General features: G+C 36.1%; 2 protein-coding genes and 1 pseudogene across 2 annotated transcripts; 2 read left to right on the top strand and 1 right to left on the bottom strand.

The window, feature by feature from the left end:
* Positions 1 to 2,246: 2,246 nt before the first annotated feature.
* On the top strand, positions 2,247 to 17,082 carry LOC105219902 (uncharacterized). The gene is made up of 2 exons (XM_011196248.3): positions 2,247 to 2,493; positions 16,592 to 17,082. Exons 1-2 carry the CDS (start codon positions 2,389 to 2,391, stop codon positions 16,703 to 16,705), a joined length of 219 nt encoding a protein of 72 aa, XP_011194550.1. The 5' UTR covers positions 2,247 to 2,388; the 3' UTR covers positions 16,706 to 17,082.
* Positions 3,866 to 4,051, top strand: LOC114805027 (small nucleolar RNA U3; annotated as a pseudogene).
* Positions 10,881 to 15,921, bottom strand: LOC128922634 (uncharacterized). Its single transcript, XM_054233815.1, has 4 exons — positions 14,418 to 15,921; positions 13,989 to 14,358; positions 13,759 to 13,927; positions 10,881 to 13,701 (listed from the first exon to the last, which is right to left on the bottom strand). The coding sequence occupies exon 4, from the start codon at positions 13,001 to 13,003 to the stop codon at positions 11,297 to 11,299; it is 1,707 nt and encodes a 568-aa protein (XP_054089790.1). The 5' UTR covers positions 13,004 to 13,701; positions 13,759 to 13,927; positions 13,989 to 14,358; positions 14,418 to 15,921; the 3' UTR covers positions 10,881 to 11,296.
* Positions 17,083 to 18,947: the final 1,865 nt, after the last annotated feature.

The following is an 18,947-nucleotide window of genomic DNA, read 5'->3' as shown; positions in this document are numbered from 1 at the left end:
ACGCCAAACGAAATGATGGCCAGTTGCACTCTTTTCCAATATGGTCGATGTTTCGGGATATAACGCATATGTTATATGAACCGAACTTAATCCCGAATAGAACGGAACTAAAAACTTTAAGCGGCGATTATTTTTAGTAGACTTGGCCACATCTTTGGTAACCTCGCACATTGCACGCCGAAAGCGAATGCCCTATCGTCCTTCTGCAAAAAGAGTTGTGGAAAACATCCAGGAAGCAGTTGCAGCAGACACTCCCAGTTTATCCACGGTCGTGCAGCCTCAAGATTCTCCTTTATGCTTCTTGAGTAAGTGACAAAGGTGTTTTTATTGTCCACATACTAAAAACTCCAACAAGCATTCAGTTCGTTGCGATAAATGCTTGAAATTTATATGCAAACAACATAGTGTAAAGGCAGTTATGTATATAAATTGTCAGAATTGATGTATTTTTTACTGTATTGATGTATTTTTTTCCAGGCATGCCCTTAAATCGTAGTCCTTTAAAGGTTTGCAGTGGTCGCATTTTGCATTGGGGGGTGTTTTTATGTGGTGGGTCCCAAACCCTGCGCACAACCGCATAAGCGGGTTTCGCCTTCTCACTTTAGCTCGCCTCCAAACGGATGTCTGTTGGCTACCCAGAGGAAATCATGAGCTGCTTGAGCCACATGTAAAAGAATCGTTCCTGGCCACTCCCAAGTGAATGACAGTCAGAAACTTTCCTCACTTACGTGAACTTCTACATATGACTCCATCCTCCAAACAACTTTGCTTGTTCGTTATAAGCGGTTTTCGTTAAAACGAGTATTCGTTATTTCGGAAAACTACTGTATTACTTTATCACCCTCTTCAATTCCATCTTTTGATTTAAAAAAACTCATATATATATTACGTTTTACTTATATAAAAATACGTGGTTCAATAATTTAAACTATAATTAGGCTGCAGATTACTGATTTAAAGAAAACACTCAGAATAATATTCCACAAGCAGGTATGATATAGCTCAAAATAAAACTTGTTCAAACACGAGAACTTATGTTGTTTCTTTCTGTCATTCAGGGTGCTGTACAAAATAAGAGTTGAGTTAAATGTTTATGCAAATTTTACCCTTTGTTGCGTATGTGTGTATGTTGTTGTGTTATTGAAATTTCTTTGAATGTGTTGGGGTATTGAAACCCATGACTTGCTGGGTGTTTCACTACTTATTTTCGACGTGCTAAACACAGTGTCTCCTAAGATGCCCTTGGCTCTAAACAATGGATAGTTAACATTAAAACAGAGCTTAAAAAAACAATGTTTATGCGCCGAAGTTGTTTATCTTGCTTCTGATTTGACTGTGCAGGAATTATTAAGCTGAACTTATAATTTATCATTTCCAATATTATGATTGTTAATTTATAAATTTTGAACGTTCACAGTAGCTCCATATTTATTGATTTAAATATAAAATATTGTTAAATTAGTATCTATATGCAAATGAATATACGAATATTAGTAACAATCGTAACTGTAGTGAAATTTAGTTTGTAAGTATAACAACACAAAAACTCAATACTTAAAACTTTTGAGAAATTGTAAATTATAAACATTTAATAATTAATACTAGTATTATGAGAAATATGTAAATTTTGTCAATGCATAAATGATAGCCACAAAAATGTTTGTGAAAATTTAAATTACTAATATTCAAAAATTAATCTATAATAATTATTAATAATGTAAAATACCATTCTAATTTATATATGTAAATACGTCATACAATTAAATAAATAAAAATAAAAAATATAAACTTTTTTTATTTAAAAACGAAATAAAAGGTAACCGGTAGCATGGTCGAGGTGACTACTGAACCAAATTTAAGTAACGACACGGTGACCAGACAAATGACCGTTTTCTGTGACTAAGGTGTGACCATGGGACATGATGAAGCAAACAATAGACATCAGACGGCTCTGCTAACCACAGAGTAGACAATAGAAAAATTAGAGCTGAAAGACATATGAAGCATTTTCCAAAATTCCCCAAAATTAATGAGATAGAGCGAGCAAGATAATCACGCCGACGTGTTGTAAAGGAGGAGAAGTGGTCACCTTTTTCCTGATGCTAGAATAAGAGTGACCACGAAAATCGTACAAGCTTTTTTTATTAGTAGCCACTGGACCATAAGAAAAGTAATTTTATTCGTCTTGCAGGGTAGGTTACTTACACACATATGTATCTGGTTATGAAGATTGCAACCAATATTTAAGTAGATACGTGATATTAGGTTGGAAACAATCGAATAATATTCGATGACTGGTTATCACTGGTTGTATAGAATTCCTAATATTTACAAGAGAAATATCTTGTATAATATTGTGTTTATTAATTTATTTCTGTCTGTGACAGAATGGTACGCTTAAGCATGATTGTACAAGCCGTGAAGCCTCGCGTTTCACTCATTAAATTTCGTAAAGGTGGCCTTGTTCCTACCGGTAGAACGGAACATCTTCCAGTAAGTATCAGAAGATTTTAATTGCATAATATGCATATGTAGATGTATTTGTTTGTGCATTTATGGAAATTGAAATATTTAACTTACAATTTATTTGGAGGAAACATTAGTATACTATCCCACAATTTCGGGATTAAAATGGGTGTAGTTGGAAAGAGGAGGTTTCCAGATTAAGAATATACACTTAACCAATAAAGTCTGCTTTCACCTGACAAGTTTTTTAAGTGAATTGCTTTACGCACAAAGTGAATAAGTAATTTTGTTAAATTTTTTTACATCTAATGTCAGAGTTCCTATTCTAATTTTCGTGATAACGGGATTTAAGGTTGAATTATAGGTGCTATAACATAACCCTATATCCAATTGTTGTAACCGGAACAATATTTACTATACTCGATTATAGGTTTTATACCCATAACAGCATTTGTAGTTTTTGTGTTCAATTAGAAAGTTCCAAATAATTAAAAAAAGTGCGTGGAGGCCCTACGCGCGGAAGAAGTTATATTTCTTAGTGATATTCCAAGAAATGCATATCATTTTGTATGAAAGAAAAATAGCGATAAGGAAAGGATAAAAATATGGTGGGGTGACCAACTCTTTCTTAAATTCACATTTTATAAATTTATTATGCACATTTTATAAAGCAAAGTCCAAATCAATTATCATTTCTGGGTTCTGACGGATTGATATCTATAATAGTTACAATTGGACTAAAATACGATATGAAATGTTCTCCATCTATTTTATCTATATTTCTCGCGAATACCGCATCAATTATTACCGACTTATATATAATTATTTGTATAAAACCTTGGAATTTATTCATTAAAATCATCACTCAGAAGTCATTTTATCCGTTGTAACCATTTGCGATTGTTTGCATGTTGTTACACTTAAAAGTTGAATTATAGTTGCCGTACCCATATCCAGATAAAACAGCTGATTCAACCAAATTTAGAGGTGCGTTAACCATAAAAATTTGTATGTTGATTTTTTGAATTAATTTTTTTTTTTGAAGTTATACTTCTTATACGACTTCGGAAAAGGTTGCGATAATTGTTTAACGCTTCAATGGATAGGGAATAGCGTTAAACAATTATCGCAACCTATAGCGTTGAACAATTAACGCGAGAGAGAATGAATGAGAGTAAAGCAGAGAACTTAAAGCACTTGCCTTGCTTATGGTATTTGAGCAATTCTTGTTTTTCTAGAACAATGATTCAATTTTTGGTTGGTGACATATTCACATGTGTACGCACTTGTATGATTGTATGCTCTTTACTTTACGCATTATTTTTCTTTCGTTTCTGCGAATTCTCAACTAGTTTGTATGACTTTTGGTAGAAATACTCTGCGTTGGCCGTAGAAAGTTAAGACTTTACTTCACAGGATCATTTCTGTAGTCAGTCTTCATTTACTTTCTTTGCAAATCGAAAGTATTAGCACTCGCGATGAGGAGGTATATCGTTCTATCTGACAGCATGAGGTTTACGAACTTCATTTCTAATTTTGTCTTGTGGCATATTATAAATGATGTTTGATTCAATGATCGCTTCGCTTCGCTTCGGACATTTTGTAAAAAAATGTACGAAAAAATAAACAAATATATTTTTAAAATATTTTTTCAATGAAACACAACCTAGCATCGTATAAATATTAACGTAATATACACTGAACATCTAGCAGTCGCGAAGTATTCACCCGCAATTCATCAATATTCAATATAGATCGCGATCCCAATATCACGATTAATATTGAACGTGTAACAGGCCCCTTTCATGACCGAGATCGTAGATAAAAGTTGAATGTGGATAGAACAGAGTTTGTACCCAATAGCTAATACATGTTTCTAAATTGTAAGTATAATTGTTATTTTTTCTTTTTAATATATGCACTACATCTAAGTTTTGTAACTAGTGCCATACGTAGGTATTTCGCAGTAATGTGATATGGTATTTGTACACCGTTTATGTACTGTGTATGTGCTATATGTAATATTAATCTTCAAAAGGATTTTCGATAACTCGAGTGATTCAATGCACTTGGTCAGTAGTGGAGTGTTATTTTTTCGAAATCCGAACTGATGCACCGGTATCAGCTTCGTCTCTTTTATTATGTTGTTAAGACGATTTTTTCCATTTTCATGGGCTGACTTTTCAGGTTTGTTGAGGTTTGTTGAACATAATCATCTCTGCGGCTTTCCAGTAAATAGAAATGTATTGTAGATGAAATTTCATTATAGTCAGTTACGAGGGAGGTTTCGGTGTGGTTGGTGTAATTATGAGGTTCCATTTTATCTGCAGAGATTGTATCTGTGGTTTAAAAACACTTTTCCGTAAAAACGTTTGCTTTCTCTATAACGCTTTTGGTCCATGTATTATTTGTTTTTCTGATTGGATTACACAACCAGACAAAATTAAAAAAAAAAAATTTTGCTTTTTTGAATTTATCAACTGATTCTAGTTAATTTGGACGCGCTGAGCTTTCCACTGAACTTAATTTTTTCAGGCCATAAGTTAAGTGGAAAGCTATATCATGAAAACTAGAGCTGATAGAGACAAACTGATTACAGATTTGAATTCTGCGCACCCAAATTAACTAGAATCAGTTGATAAATTCAAAGAAGCAAATTGAGTGTTGGCCTGTGTTATGCATTTCTTTAAAATATTCCCAGTCCGTGTTTTTATTTGTTAGTGCAAGTGATGGTTTCTTAATAACAACACTTTGGTGTAGGGTCTAATATACATATATGTATGCAAATGGTCAGAGGTATCCAAAACGTTTTCTATGCAAATATAGTTTTGTGAGATATCTTTGATGATTAGAAAATCAATAAGATCTAGTGTTTTAAGTGGATATGTTGGCCTGTAATTTGTTGTCTCCATAGAAATAGTACTGCCCCCAGTCATTTGAAGAGCTTTCAATATTTCTCTGCCTTTTGTGGTTATAAGTCTCGAGCCCCAATGGGTATGTTTCGCATCGGTTTTTGTGGCTATTGATCAGTTCTGTGTATCTATCGCATTTTATTTGATGTATTGGAGGACTGATTGGAATCTCAGTGTACTCTGCCCAATACACAAAAAGGGAGACCCCCCAATTTGCGACAATTACCGTGGGATAAGCCTCCTCAACATCACGTATAAGCTTCTGTCGAGCGTATTGTGTGAAAGACTAAAGCCCAACGTCAACAAACTGATTGGCCCTTATCAGTGTGGCTTTAGACCTGGAAAGTCAACAACAGACCAGACCACCATGCGCCAAAATTTTGGAGAAGACCCGTGAAAATAGGATCGACACACACCATCTCTTTGTCGACTTTAAAGCTGCTTTCAACAGCACGAAAATGAGTTGCCTTTATGCCGCGATGTCTGAATTTGGTATCCCCGCAAAACTAATACGGCTGTGTAAGCTGACGTTAAGCAACACCAAAAGCTCCGTCAGGATCGGGAAGGACCTCTCCGAGCCGTTCGATACACGACGAGGTTTCAGACAAGGTGACTCACTATCGTGCGACTTCTTTAACTTGATGCTGGAAAAAATTATAAGAGCTGCAGAGCTAAATAGAGAAGGTACAATTTTCTACAAGAGTGTACAGCTACTGGCGTACGCCGATGATATCGATATCATTGGAAACAACACCCGCGCCGTTAGTTCTGCTTTTTCCAGACTGGATAAGGAAGCGAAGCGTATGGGTCTGGTGGTGGACGAGGACAAGACGAAATATCTCCTGTCATCAAACAAACAGTCAGCTCATTCGCGTCTTGGCTCCCACGTCACTGTTGACAGTCATAACTTTGGAGTTGTAGATAATTTCGTCTACCTGGGAACCAGCATTAACAGCAATAACAATGTCAGCCTGGAAATCCAACGCAGAATCACTCTTGCCAACAGGTGCTACTATGGACTAAGTAGGCAATTGAAAAGTAAAGTCCTCTCTTGACGAACAAAAACCAAACTCTACAAGTCCCTCATCATTCCTGTCCTACTTTACGGTGCAGAAGCGTGGACGATGTCAACATCCGATGAGACGGCACTAGGAGTTTTCGAGAGAAAGGTTTTGTGGAAGATTTATGGTCCCTTAAACATTGGCAACGGCGAATACCGCAGACGATGGAACGATGAGCTTTATGTGCTATTCGACGACATAGACATAGTCCAGCGAATAAAAAAACAGCGGCTTCGCTGGCTAGGTCATGTTCTTCGAATGGATGAAAGTGCTTCAGCTCTGAAAGTATTCGATGCAGTACCCGCTGGGAGACCCCACAATTTGCGCCAATTACCGTGGGATAAGCCTCCTCAACATCCCGTATAAGCTTCTGTCGATCGTATTGTGTGAAAGATTTAAGCCCAACGTCAACAAACTGATTGGACCTTATCAGTGTGGCTTTAGAACTGGAAAATCAACAACAGACCAGATATTCACCATGCGCCAAATTTTGGAGAAGACCCGTGAAAATAGGATCGACACACACCATCTCTTTGTCGACTTTAAAGCTGCTTTCGACAGCACGAAAATGAGTTGCCTTTATGTCTGAATTTGGTATCCCCGCAAAACTAATACGGCTGTGTAAGCTGACGTTAAGCAACACCAAAAGCTCCGTCAGGATCGGGAAGGACCTCTCCGAGCCGTTCGATACACGACGAGGTTTCAGACAAGGTGACTCACTATCGTGCGACTTCTTTAACTTGATGCTGGAAAAAATTATAAGAGCTGCAGAGCTAAATAGAGAAGGTACAATTTTCTACAAGAGTGTACAGCTACTGGCGTACGCCGATGATATCGATATCATTGGAAACAACACCCGCGCCGTTAGTTCTGCATTTTCCAGACTGGATAAGGAAGCGAAGCGTATTCGTCTGGTGGTGGACGAGGACAAGACGAAATATCTCCTGTCATCAAACAAACAGTCAGCGCATTCGCGTCTTGGCTCCCACGTCACTGTTGACAGTCATAACTTTGGAGTTGTAGATAATTTCGTCTACCTGGGAACCAGCATTAACAACAATAACAATGTCAGCCTGGAAATCCAACGCAGAATCACTCTTGCCAACAGGTGCTACTATGGACTAAGTAGGCAATTGAAAAGTAAAGTCCTCTCTCGACGAACAAAAACCAAACTCTACAAGTCCCTCATTATTCCCGTCCTACTTTACGGTGCAGAAGCGTGGACGATGTCAACATCCGATGAGACGGCACTAAGAGTTTTCGAGAGAAAGGTTTTGCGGAAGATTTATGGTCCCTTAAACATTGGCAACGGCGAATACCGCAGACGATGGAACGATGAGCTTTATGTGCTATTCGACGACATAGACATAGTCCAGCGAATAAAAAAATAGCGGCTACGCTGGCTAGGTCATGTTCTTCGAATGGATGAAAGTGCTCCAGCTCTGAAAGTATTCGATGCAGTACCCGCTGCAGGAGGAAGAGAGGAAGAGGGAGACCTCCACTCCGATGGAAGGACCAGGTGGAGAGGGACCTGGCTTCGCTTGGTATAACCAATTGGCGCCAAACTGCCAGAAGGATGGATACGTGGCGCGCTGTTTTGGACTCGGCTATAACCGCGTAAGCGGTGTCTACGCCAGTCAAGAAGAAGAAGATTGGAGGACTGTAAACCGCTGTATTCTATGCCCTATTCTGTGCACTTTACAAATTCAACAAATTTATAATTTGTAAAAAATTTAAATTTATCAAGCATTTCGTATTCTGTGTCTAAAATAAAAAGCTCTTTTCTTTATAAGTTGTTAAGAAGTAAAATGCTCTTGGCAAATAAAATATCTCGCTGTGGATAGCTGTGAAAGTGAATTTGTTGCAATGGAGATATTTTACTTTTGTCGTTAGTTTTATACAAAGAGGAAAAATATGAACATGTGGATGGCCGTTTTTATAATATATTAAGAAGCTTATTTTTCCGTTTTTTGTATAAAAAATGAGGATAATGAGGGTAACATTGACGAAATTTTTTTCTATATATTGCATGCGATTACAGTTTAGCAAATTTTTGCCGACAAAGAACAAAGTTTAGATTTCGTAGTCCCCAAGGAACTTTTCTGAAGCTAAACATAACAACCAACTAAATCAAAATTGCATTCCAAATAGTTTTAAATATATTATAAAGGACATATGTATATGGATTATATTATGTAGTATTCTGTGGCTTTAAGGGGGAGCAAAAGATTAGGGGGATCTGGGATGGAAAAGTGAATATATAGGCTCTGCCATTTGATTATCAATCAACTTTATTTACGCGCGGCACTCCCTGTTTGGTTAGGTATAACCCTGTCATCTATATAGAGTAAATGGAGTTGTGAAACCAAACCAAATACTTTGCATCAGGTCTGAAAGGCTTTAGTCGATATCTCGACATCAGAATCGGATAGATAGGCTGATAACTCTTTGGTCAATCATAAACCAAACTTATCAACGAAGCCACACTGAATAAGGCTCGGTTAAAACAAACACTCATCCAAATAACAGCCTTTTGCATGAAAAATAATGCCAGCTTCGGAGCACCCTAAGAAAAGTCTAGACCAAGAGCAATGGATTTATTGCGAAATTGAAGTTAAATTATTAACTATTTTGCAACAAATATTGAAATGTATTTGAAAACTTACGTTAAAAAATAATTCAAATGAATTTTTCAATTCAATTCGAATATAATTGGCCAGAATCAGCTGTTTCTGCTTACATTATTTTGTTTCCCACACGTATGGGGAACAAATGTGTGTACTGAAGCTTTTTATTTTATCAAAATTGTCAGAGAATACCAAAAAAGTTCTTACTTGATAAAAATCTAAAAAAATTTTAAACTTTTTTGTTATTTTGTCAAGTGCACAGAATAGGGCTGATTATAGTTGTTGCTTGAAATTCAACTAAATATGCAGTTTTCTTGGTGGTGTTAAATATTGCTTCTTATTATAATGGCGGCTCGCCCTCGTGCATAATTGTTCGGATGTTGTGCATGATACGTTTCAAAATTTCTAAATTTATTATGAGTTTCTTTGCTGAAATGGGTCTCCGATATTAGCAAGTGCTATCTTTCACAACTTGCGAATAACTAATCCCATTTGCTGTTGTAACTTTATTTGTGGCAATTGATTGGGATGTTGTGTTTTTTGAAAAACCTTTTGCATCTTTGTCAGCCGAGTTTTTAACGCGACGGTCGTTTTTCTTTGCCACAGTTCTTTGGTCACGAATCTTTTGCAACTACGCATCCTCTATAGTTGGCAGCCTCACCACATTCCAACATTTTGGTTGATGTTGAGCAGGTTTTTGACACTATATGCTCTTATGTTTTCTGCACATTTCACAAATCTTGCTTGTTTGCCACAGTGATTGTAAGTATGCCCATATGATTGGCACAATTTATTGTGGTATGACCTTTGACTGCTTTACAGCCTCAGAAATCTGAACAGTTCTTAACGGCTACAGATATACGGATATTTTTGTAAATTATATGCATAGAGATATCATATTATGAATATTTATGTGCATTATCGCTAAACATAGAAATGTATTATCAATTGCCCATTTCTATCAACACTAGAAATACATGTTCGGGATATTGAATAGAGATTGTAGTACAATACAAATACTGCAATACAAACATTACACTGCTTATTGTAAAGGATCACAAATGATCCTAAACTAACGAACAGATAAGAGATTTGTTATGTTATGCTGTCGCCGTTGAGAACACTTAAGATTAAGTTATGTGTACATAATGCAGTTATGTACAGTAAATTAGGATTAAGATATGTACATGTATAATACAACTATGTGTGTGTGTCACATACATGAACTAGGCTAAGAATATTCTATAAATAAAGGAGCTCTGGGCAACCAGAGCTCGAGTACTATTTTGAAACCGAAACCGAACGCGTCTCATTAAACAATAACAACAACAGAATGAAATATTTTTTTTCATATTTTTATTCCAAATATTTTATTTATACCCTGAGAGACAGGTACCGGCGAATTCTTCGGTGAAATGCCAGGGAACGGTACTAGCAGTTTCAATGAAAGTTTCTATGCCATTCTTAAGGGCAAATTGACAAAAGTACCCGAAACTATTGTGTACGTGTGATCGTTCATCCCTTTCTTGCACATTACATTCATCATTTAGCAATTTATATATACCCCTTGCACAATTCGGGGAATGATCTTGGTATAATCACGAATGCAAGACCCAAAACTGCGAACGAAAACTCCACGTACACTTTCAGTACTGCGACCCACAAAAGCCTTGAAATTATAACAGCAATTTTCGGTTAGTTCTACTAAAACCCGAAATGAGAATTTAATAACAAAGTAATTAATTATGTATCATGCCATTTAGGTGTTATTATTGTAACGGATTTCCAAAAACTGTCGTTTACTCTAAAACTCTACCCTGAGTTCGATCACTGGATTGTCAAATAAAAGTCACACTTTAATGGCTATACACTAATCTTTATTTCTAATTCCTTATAACTTAACACTTTAGTACTCAATACTCTACTTTACAACTTGTTTACACTTTGCTCGACAACTCTCTCCTTAGAATTGTCCACACTCGACAACTCTTTTATCAGAACTGTGTGTTGCTGCCAGTTCGACAGCCCTTATATAGTCGATTGTAAGCGATACATCGTCACTCGAATATTCTGGCAACTACGAATATCGATCTCTAGATACATCTGGCAAGTTATCGATTTCGATTGTAGATTCTAGTTTGTTCTGGTGCCATTTTCGTTACACTGCCCTCCACTTAAGTCTGATCGTCCCGATTAGACATACTTCCAGAACCAAACCCTTAGCATTTCTTCATTTCATCTCGTCTTCTAGGACACTGTTGTCCTCTTTAGCATTTCTTTCTCGATTAGCATTAATCCTAAACCTTAAATCAATTAGTAACCAAAAATTATCCTCGCAGTGGTCTACGCCGTTGATTCCAGGAACATAGATATATGGACGTCCTCTGTATCTGTGACGATACCTGTCCACCAGCTTTCTAAAATGCTCTTCCAAATTTCGGATGAATCTTTCCACCATGATGTCGGATCGTGGATGCGATGCAGCTTCACATATTTTCCGGACATATAGCTTCTGGCACACTTCCCGACTTTTGATATCCACGTCCGTCATCTCGTCAGTCTCTTTACTACGAATTGCGCACACATTTGTCCTGACCAACAAAACATTCCTGTTTCCTGATTCACTGGTAGGTAATGGAGCAGCTGCAACCATGGCGAATCCATCAAATGGCGCTCCCGAACTGAACTGCTTCATCTGACCATGACTCTTGGATATCGACACTTTAGCTGCAATGCAATCTCTCATTGATTTACGACAACCAACCCAACAAAACTGATTCCTCAACCTTCCCAAGGTTTCCGTGATTCTTATGTGCACTTCACTTGGACCTTTGTGCATCTCGTAGCGAACTTTAGGTGATCTTTCGTTTCGAACAATCACGAGAGTTCGGGAGCAGTATTCTCCTTTGCCTTTCCACCATCGATATAAGCAACCAGCCACTAACTTGAAACTTTTGCACTGTACCTTTGCGATTGGACGTTCTGCAGCTATTTCTTCTTTCTTTGGACGTTTCACACCTGGAGGCTCATGTTGTTGAGAGTCTTCTTCCTTCAGATCACAATCTTTTGTCCATAACACGTCTGTTTCCTCTGGGATCACCTGCGTCGATTTATGCACCTCCTGTTCCTTCAACTGTGTCGACACCTGTGCCGAAACCTGTGATGGTATACACTCTCCATGCACTTCCAGCTGTGTTGACACCTCTTCTCTTTGTAAGGTCAGCTCCATCGACTCCTCCTCTATCAACTGTGAGGACATCCCATTCACTTCCAATTGTGTTAACAAAATCTCTTCATGCGCTTCTAAAGGTCTTAACATATACGTCTGATTCGCTTCCAACTGTGTGGACATATTCTCTCCATGTACTTCCAGTTGTGTTGACACCTCTGCTCTATTTGAGGCCACATCCATTGACTCATCCTCCTCCTCTTTCACCTGTAAAGACACTCCATTCGCTTCCGACTGTGTTGACAAAACTTGCCCTTGCGCTTCCAAAGGCTTTGACATACACGCATCATTCGCTTCGGTCTGTGTTAATAAAATTTGTTCATGCTTTTCCAGCTGTGAAGATATCCCATTCGCTTCCGACTTCCGCTCTTTTAACTGTACCGATATTTGAGCTGATATCTGCGTTGATAACTGCGAATGCTCTGCTTTCATCTCCGTCAACTGCAACGAAATCTGTGACAATGCAGACAAAACCATCTTCATGTCCTGTACTCCTGATGAACATGGATTATCTTCCTTTTCCTCTATTTTCTTTGTCGATTCCTCTAACAGCGATTCGAAAACAAATTCGTCCACACTGATGTTTTCTTCTTCCATTGCCTCTCTTAACCGGGCTTGCAATTCTGATTTCAAACCATTCGTTGCTAAGCCTCGTTGTTCCAACTCTCTTTTGAGTTGTGGTATCCTTAATTCGCTGAATTTGGCCATTATCTCCTATGGAGTTTTATTTGTCAATCCCACTTCTGACACCAATTGTAACGGATTTCCAAAATCTGTCGTTTACTCTAAAACTCTACCCTGAGTTCGATCACTGGATTGTCAAATAAAAGTCACACTCTAATGGCTATACACTAATCTTTATTTCTAATTCCTTATAACTTAACACTTTAGTACTCAATACTCTACTTTACAACTCTAACTTATAACTTGTTTACACTTTGCTCTCTCCTTAGAATTGTCCACACTCGACAACTCTCTTATCAGAACTGTGTGTTGCTGCCAGTCCGACAGCCCTTATATAGTCGATTGTAAGCGATACATCGTCACTCGAATATTCTGGCAACTACGAATATCGATCTCTAGATACATCTGGCAAGTTATCGATTTCGATTGTAGATTCTAGTTTGTTCTGGTGCCATTTTCGTTACATTATTATATTTACTTTATACATGTATTATCGTACTACACTATATACATATGAATAACGTATTGAATAGCTGAACAATTTTTGCTATCTGACAAAGGCTTGAGGGAGAGTGGCAAATGTCAAATACCCCGAGCGGCCCGGAAGTGTAAGCTGCGCACATTATGTGAGAACTCTTGGTTTCTTTAGGAGTTTTTGTAAGATCTGTTCTTTCATTAATTTCACTAGTACTAGATTTATACAATTTCTGTGAGGAGGGTTTCTATAAAATATAAAGTAAATATTTAATTTCCACAACATAGATGATGATAATAATTACCTTATACTTCAGGAATTTTAAATCTAGCATGGGCAACGTTCTAGTCTTAACATCCATGCTCTTGCTGTAGTATTTCCATTGTACTAATTTCGGCGAATCCATGTCCTTGTAAAGGGATACAACAACATTATGATTCCTCAATGCAAGGTGAAAATGGATGAAAAAAGTCCTAATTAAACATACAAGAAGTTTTTAAATTTCTATGATCACAAACATTCACTTAAATTTACCCTTTAATTTCTGTGTTTAAGCTGCTAATGGCACGGCCAACTGAGGTGCCGGTAAGTCCAAAAATACTGCAACTGCTTTGCCCTCCAGCTCGTTGGCAAAATGGTTACATGGTTACAAAAGCACCCAAACCATGTCGTTTCAATTCTTCCCGTGCTTGTGTTGACCAAAAGGATTAATTGCACGTAAAAAGTGACATTAAACCGAATATCTAGTGTGTAAATGATTTGTGTTCGATGTAGCAGCGTATGCATCCATAGTTCTGGATTTGCTTGCAGCACATATTCCATCGCTTCGAAAGTTCTACGCTGCTACCATAAGTGACACCAATTAGGTTGCGTACATTTAACGCGCGTATGAGGTTTGAAATATCTGTAAAATTAATTAGAGTTTAAGGCAAGATATTATTATTATATTCAACAATTATTTACGTATTCAATGGTTTCGCCCTTGATGTTGACCATTGTTGGCGAAGCTTCTATTGCGTGCTTCTAATTGACAACGCGATGAAGTATTACTGTATCACCGTCTTCAATTTCTTATTTTGGCTTTAGAAAACTTTTATTTTACGTTTTACTTATTTAAAAATGCGTGCTTCAATGATTTAAACTTTAATTAGGCTGCAGATCACTGATTTAAATAAAACACGCAAAATAATACTTCACAAGCAGCCATGACTCAAAACAAAACTTGTTCAAACACGGGAACTTGGGTTGTTTTTTCTATCATTCAGGGTGCTGTACGAGAGAAGAGTTGAGGTAATTGTTTATGCACATTTTGCCCTTTGTTGCATATGTGTGTATGTAGTGGTGTTATTAAAATTTCTTTGAATGTGTTGGAGTTTCAGTACACATGACTTGCTGGGTAGTTTCGGTTCAGTTTTCCAATTTAGTTTGTTGAGTGCGTTTATAGCTTTGAAACCTTTTTTCTGAAGATCTAATACTATAGCCACTGGCTTGTTTGAGTGATGTAAATTTTTGGCTACATTAATTGATCGCGATTGCTTATTTTCGTAAAAAAAAAAACACGGTAAACATTCTTTTAAAAATTTTGGTTAATTTTCTATAATCCTTAGCGACTCACGTACTAATTTCTTAGATATTATTTAGAAGTTTAATGAATCCTTTTTAGGTTAATTGTTCGTAATGTTTTTTGGTATTTATAGTCACCCAATATCATTATTGGTGGAGGCCATGAGATTAGTTGTTATAGTTGGCACAATACGCTGAGGATCAGGGACCGTAAATAATGATTATCGTTCCGATTTTTAAGTAAAAAAATCAATCACTTTGAATCGTCAGACAAACAAAAGGATAACGTCATTGTAATCCTTTTTGGACGATCTATCCATTTCCACAATGATTTTTTAAATACAGAATTTTATGATTTTGTTCACAGTTAATGATTAATTTTGAGTAACTTGTAAAAAATCATAAATAATCATCATTTTTGAGCAAAAAAATAAAATTCATATATAGTCATTATTTTTGAGCAAAAAAAATAAAAATCATAAATAATCATTATATTTGATTTTTATATTTTTTGCTCAAAATAAAACTCTCTTTTGGATTACATGTTTGTTATTAAGTTTTTTGATACTATTTTTTCATGTCCTTTTAGAATGACATGAAAATATTGGAATGGCATCAAAATATCATGGACCAAATTTCATATAAATTGGTCCAGTAGTTCCTGAGATATGGTTTTTGACTCATTTAGGCTGTGGCCAAATCATATCTTAAATTTGATCCTTCAGACATACACACTTTTTATTTGCGAGTTTGAAAACGACCTAAATAATATGGACGGTGATTTCAAATGTTTATTGATTTTTATAATTAGTGTACATAGAAAACATCGAATTAAGCAACGGAAGGAAAATTTACACTATCTACCTTGTTTATTAAAACTTCATCACCCCTAATCTTTAAAAATTAATTTTAATATTTGAGAAATTTATTATTATTAAATTAATAAATATTATATTTTCCAAAATACTTATATTGTATCGAAGAAAACGAGCTTAAATAATTAAAACATACAAGATTGTAAGAAACATAATGTTGGTTGCTATTCTTAAGAATGTGAAGGTTGCTGAAAGTTGAAAATTTTCAACTTCTGTGCGTCTTCGAATCCGAGTTCGAAATTCGGAGCGTTGGTTGCGAAAACATGCGAAAGCTATGTAGCTCATCTCATAAGAACATGTGTATTCAACTCAACTGTCAAACGTTCGCATTCGCATTCGCGAGCTATGTAGTAGCTGCTTTAGTCAACATAATTATGTTGGCTTGTCATAAGCTATCATAGCTTGCATATTGAACTAGAGGCATTGGCAGTTCATCGCGTTGTTTCATTCACAATAGTTAGGTTTTTTCCACAAAAAGTAGTTAACAATAGCGGGATTTGTTACTGTTTTAAAAGGACAGGGTTTGTTTAAAACGCACACTACTACTAGTTACGAAATGTGTTGCAAATTGCAAAAGTACGTTCGGTTACATCGAAACAGTCCTTTCTTATATGTCAAATATAAAGTTTTGTCAACAACTTAGCTCTATTCAACTTTTTATTTTATTTTTACTTTAATAATAATTTTTCGTTTTTGTAGGTGGATACTACCCGCAATGCAGCTATTGAAGATTGGGAATTGCCAAAACGTTACGCCCGTAAACCTATTGATCAGATTGAAATGGAATATATAAACACCGGTGGAGCTATTTAAAAGTTTATGTATTTATTATGAACACAACAAATATTTCATAATTATCTTAATAAATAAATTAAAGAATGTGGTCTCCCAGTCGTACTAATATATTATATGAAAAAGTGAACAGAAAGCCAGGTATAGATTTGATGGAAGATAAATAAGCAAAGCAAATACATTATTATATACGAAAAGACAAGAGCTAAATATATGAGATGAAAACCGATATTGGCAATTAACCATACATTGCGGTCATTTAAGGAGTGAAAATGCATAATAATCATCTATTCTCTGAAGCAGTGATCGGCAGGCCATTGCCCGCCAGCGAGCAAGATGTATAAGAGGGCTATGTGGATTTATTTATGAAAGCAAAATAAATACAATACTTTTATATATATTATGTATTTCATTTCCATTTTGGTTATTTATTTTATTATTATTTTTTGCAAGTCAGTTCATTATTAAAAACATAATTATTAATTAGTTAGTAATGTGTTGTTAAGCAGAAGATTTCTTTTTTTTTATACTCTCGCAACAAATGTTGCTAAAGAGAGTATTATAGTTTTGTTCCCATAACGGTTGTTTGTAACACCCAAAACTAAACGAGTTAGATATAGGGTTATTTATACCGAAGTGATCAGGGAGAAGTGGAGTTCAATTCCGAATGTCTGTCTGTCCGTCCGTCTGTGCAAGCTGTAACTTAAGTAAAAATTAAGATATCTTGATGAAACTTTGCACACTTATTTCTTGGCACCATAGGAAGGTTGCTTTCGAAAATGAGCAAAATCGGACCACTGCCACGCCCACAAAATGGCGAAAACTGAAAACACATAAAGTGCCATAACTAAGCCATAAATAAAGCTATGGAAATAAAATTTGGTATGAAGGATCGCACTATGTGGGGCATATTTGGATGTAATTTTTTTGGGGAAGTGGGCGTGGCACCGCCCCCTACTAAGTTTTTTGTACATATCTCGCAAACCAATGGAGCTATATAAACCAAACTTTCTGCAGTCGTGTTTTTTAGCCACTTCCTAATACAGTCCAAAAATGAAAGAAATCGGATCATAACCACGCCCACCTCCCATACAAAAGTTAGGTTGAAAATTACTAAAAGTGGGTTAACTCACTAACGAAAAACGTCAGAAACACTAAATTTCACATAAGAAATAGCAGATGAAAGCTGCACTCAGATTTTTTTACAAAATGGAAAATGGGCGTGGCATTGCCCACTTATGGGTCAAAAACCATGTCTCAGGAACTACTCGACCGATTTCAATGAAACTTGGTTTGTAATAGTTTCCTTACATCCCAATGATATGTTGTGAAAATAAACTTTCAATGGACTTTATACAATATATTTGCCGAATATATGGGCCAAATTGTGTATTATATAATATAAATAAAGTTAAATAAATAAATTGCGAGAGTATAAAATGTTCGGTTACACCCGAACTTAGCCCTTCCTTACTTGTTTATAATTATAATTTTTTCATACATATTTCTACGCAGTAATAACAATTGATTGTATGTGTGAAACGTTTAAGTTTGGCCGACCACTGCTCTAAGAATACTCTTATTCGCAACCAAGCCCTTATCTCTTCCCTGTAGTAAGGATGATATGTATTGGTATATTGCACTAGTGAATTCAGGTATTACAAGTAACTACCCAGCAAGTCATGGGTACTGAAACTCCAACACATTCAAAGAAATTTCAATAACACCACTACATACACATATATGCATCAAAGGGCAAAATGTGCATAAACATTTACCTCAACTCTTATCTCGTACAGCACCGTGAATGATAGAAAGAAACAACCCAAGTTCTCGTGTTTGAACAAGTTTTGTTTTGAGTCATGGCTGCTTGTGAAGTATTATTTTGCGTGTTTTATTTAAATCAGTGATCTGCAGCCTAATTAAAGTTTAAATCATTGAAGCACGCATTTTTAAATAAGTAAAACGTAAAATAAAAGTTTTCTAAAGCTAAAATATGAAATTGAAGACGGTGATACAGTAATACTTCATCGCATTGTCAATTCGAAGCACGCAATAGAAGCTTCGCCAACAATGGTCAACATCAAGGGCGAAACCATTGAATACGTAAATAATTGTTGAATATAATAATAATATCTTGCCTTAAACTCTAATTAATTTTACAGATATTTCAAACCTCATACGCGCGTTAAATGTACGCAACCTAATTGGTGTCACTTATGGTAGCAGCGTAGAACTTTCGAAGCGATGGAATATGTGCTGC

This window comes from Zeugodacus cucurbitae, chromosome 6 (assembly GCF_028554725.1).
Source record: "Zeugodacus cucurbitae isolate PBARC_wt_2022May chromosome 6, idZeuCucr1.2, whole genome shotgun sequence".
NCBI lineage: Eukaryota > Metazoa > Arthropoda > Insecta > Diptera > Tephritidae > Zeugodacus > Zeugodacus cucurbitae.
Note: the sequence above shows the minus strand (reverse complement) of the source record. Positions and strands in the feature narration are given on the sequence as shown.

What these genes read in the sequence shown, in the direction of transcription:
- LOC128922634 (XM_054233815.1), bottom strand. Translation starts at nt 13,003, where the DNA reads ATGGCCAAATTCAGCGAATTAAGGATACCACAACTCAAAAGAGAGTTG.
- LOC105219902 (XM_011196248.3), top strand. Translation starts at nt 2,389, where the DNA reads ATGGTACGCTTAAGCATGATTGTACAAGCCGTGAAGCCTCGCGTTTCA. An exon ending in GTAGAACGGAACATCTTCCA is followed by an intron (nt 2,494 to 16,591) that starts GTAAGTATCAGA and finishes TCGTTTTTGTAG; the next exon opens with GTGGATACTACCCGCAATGC.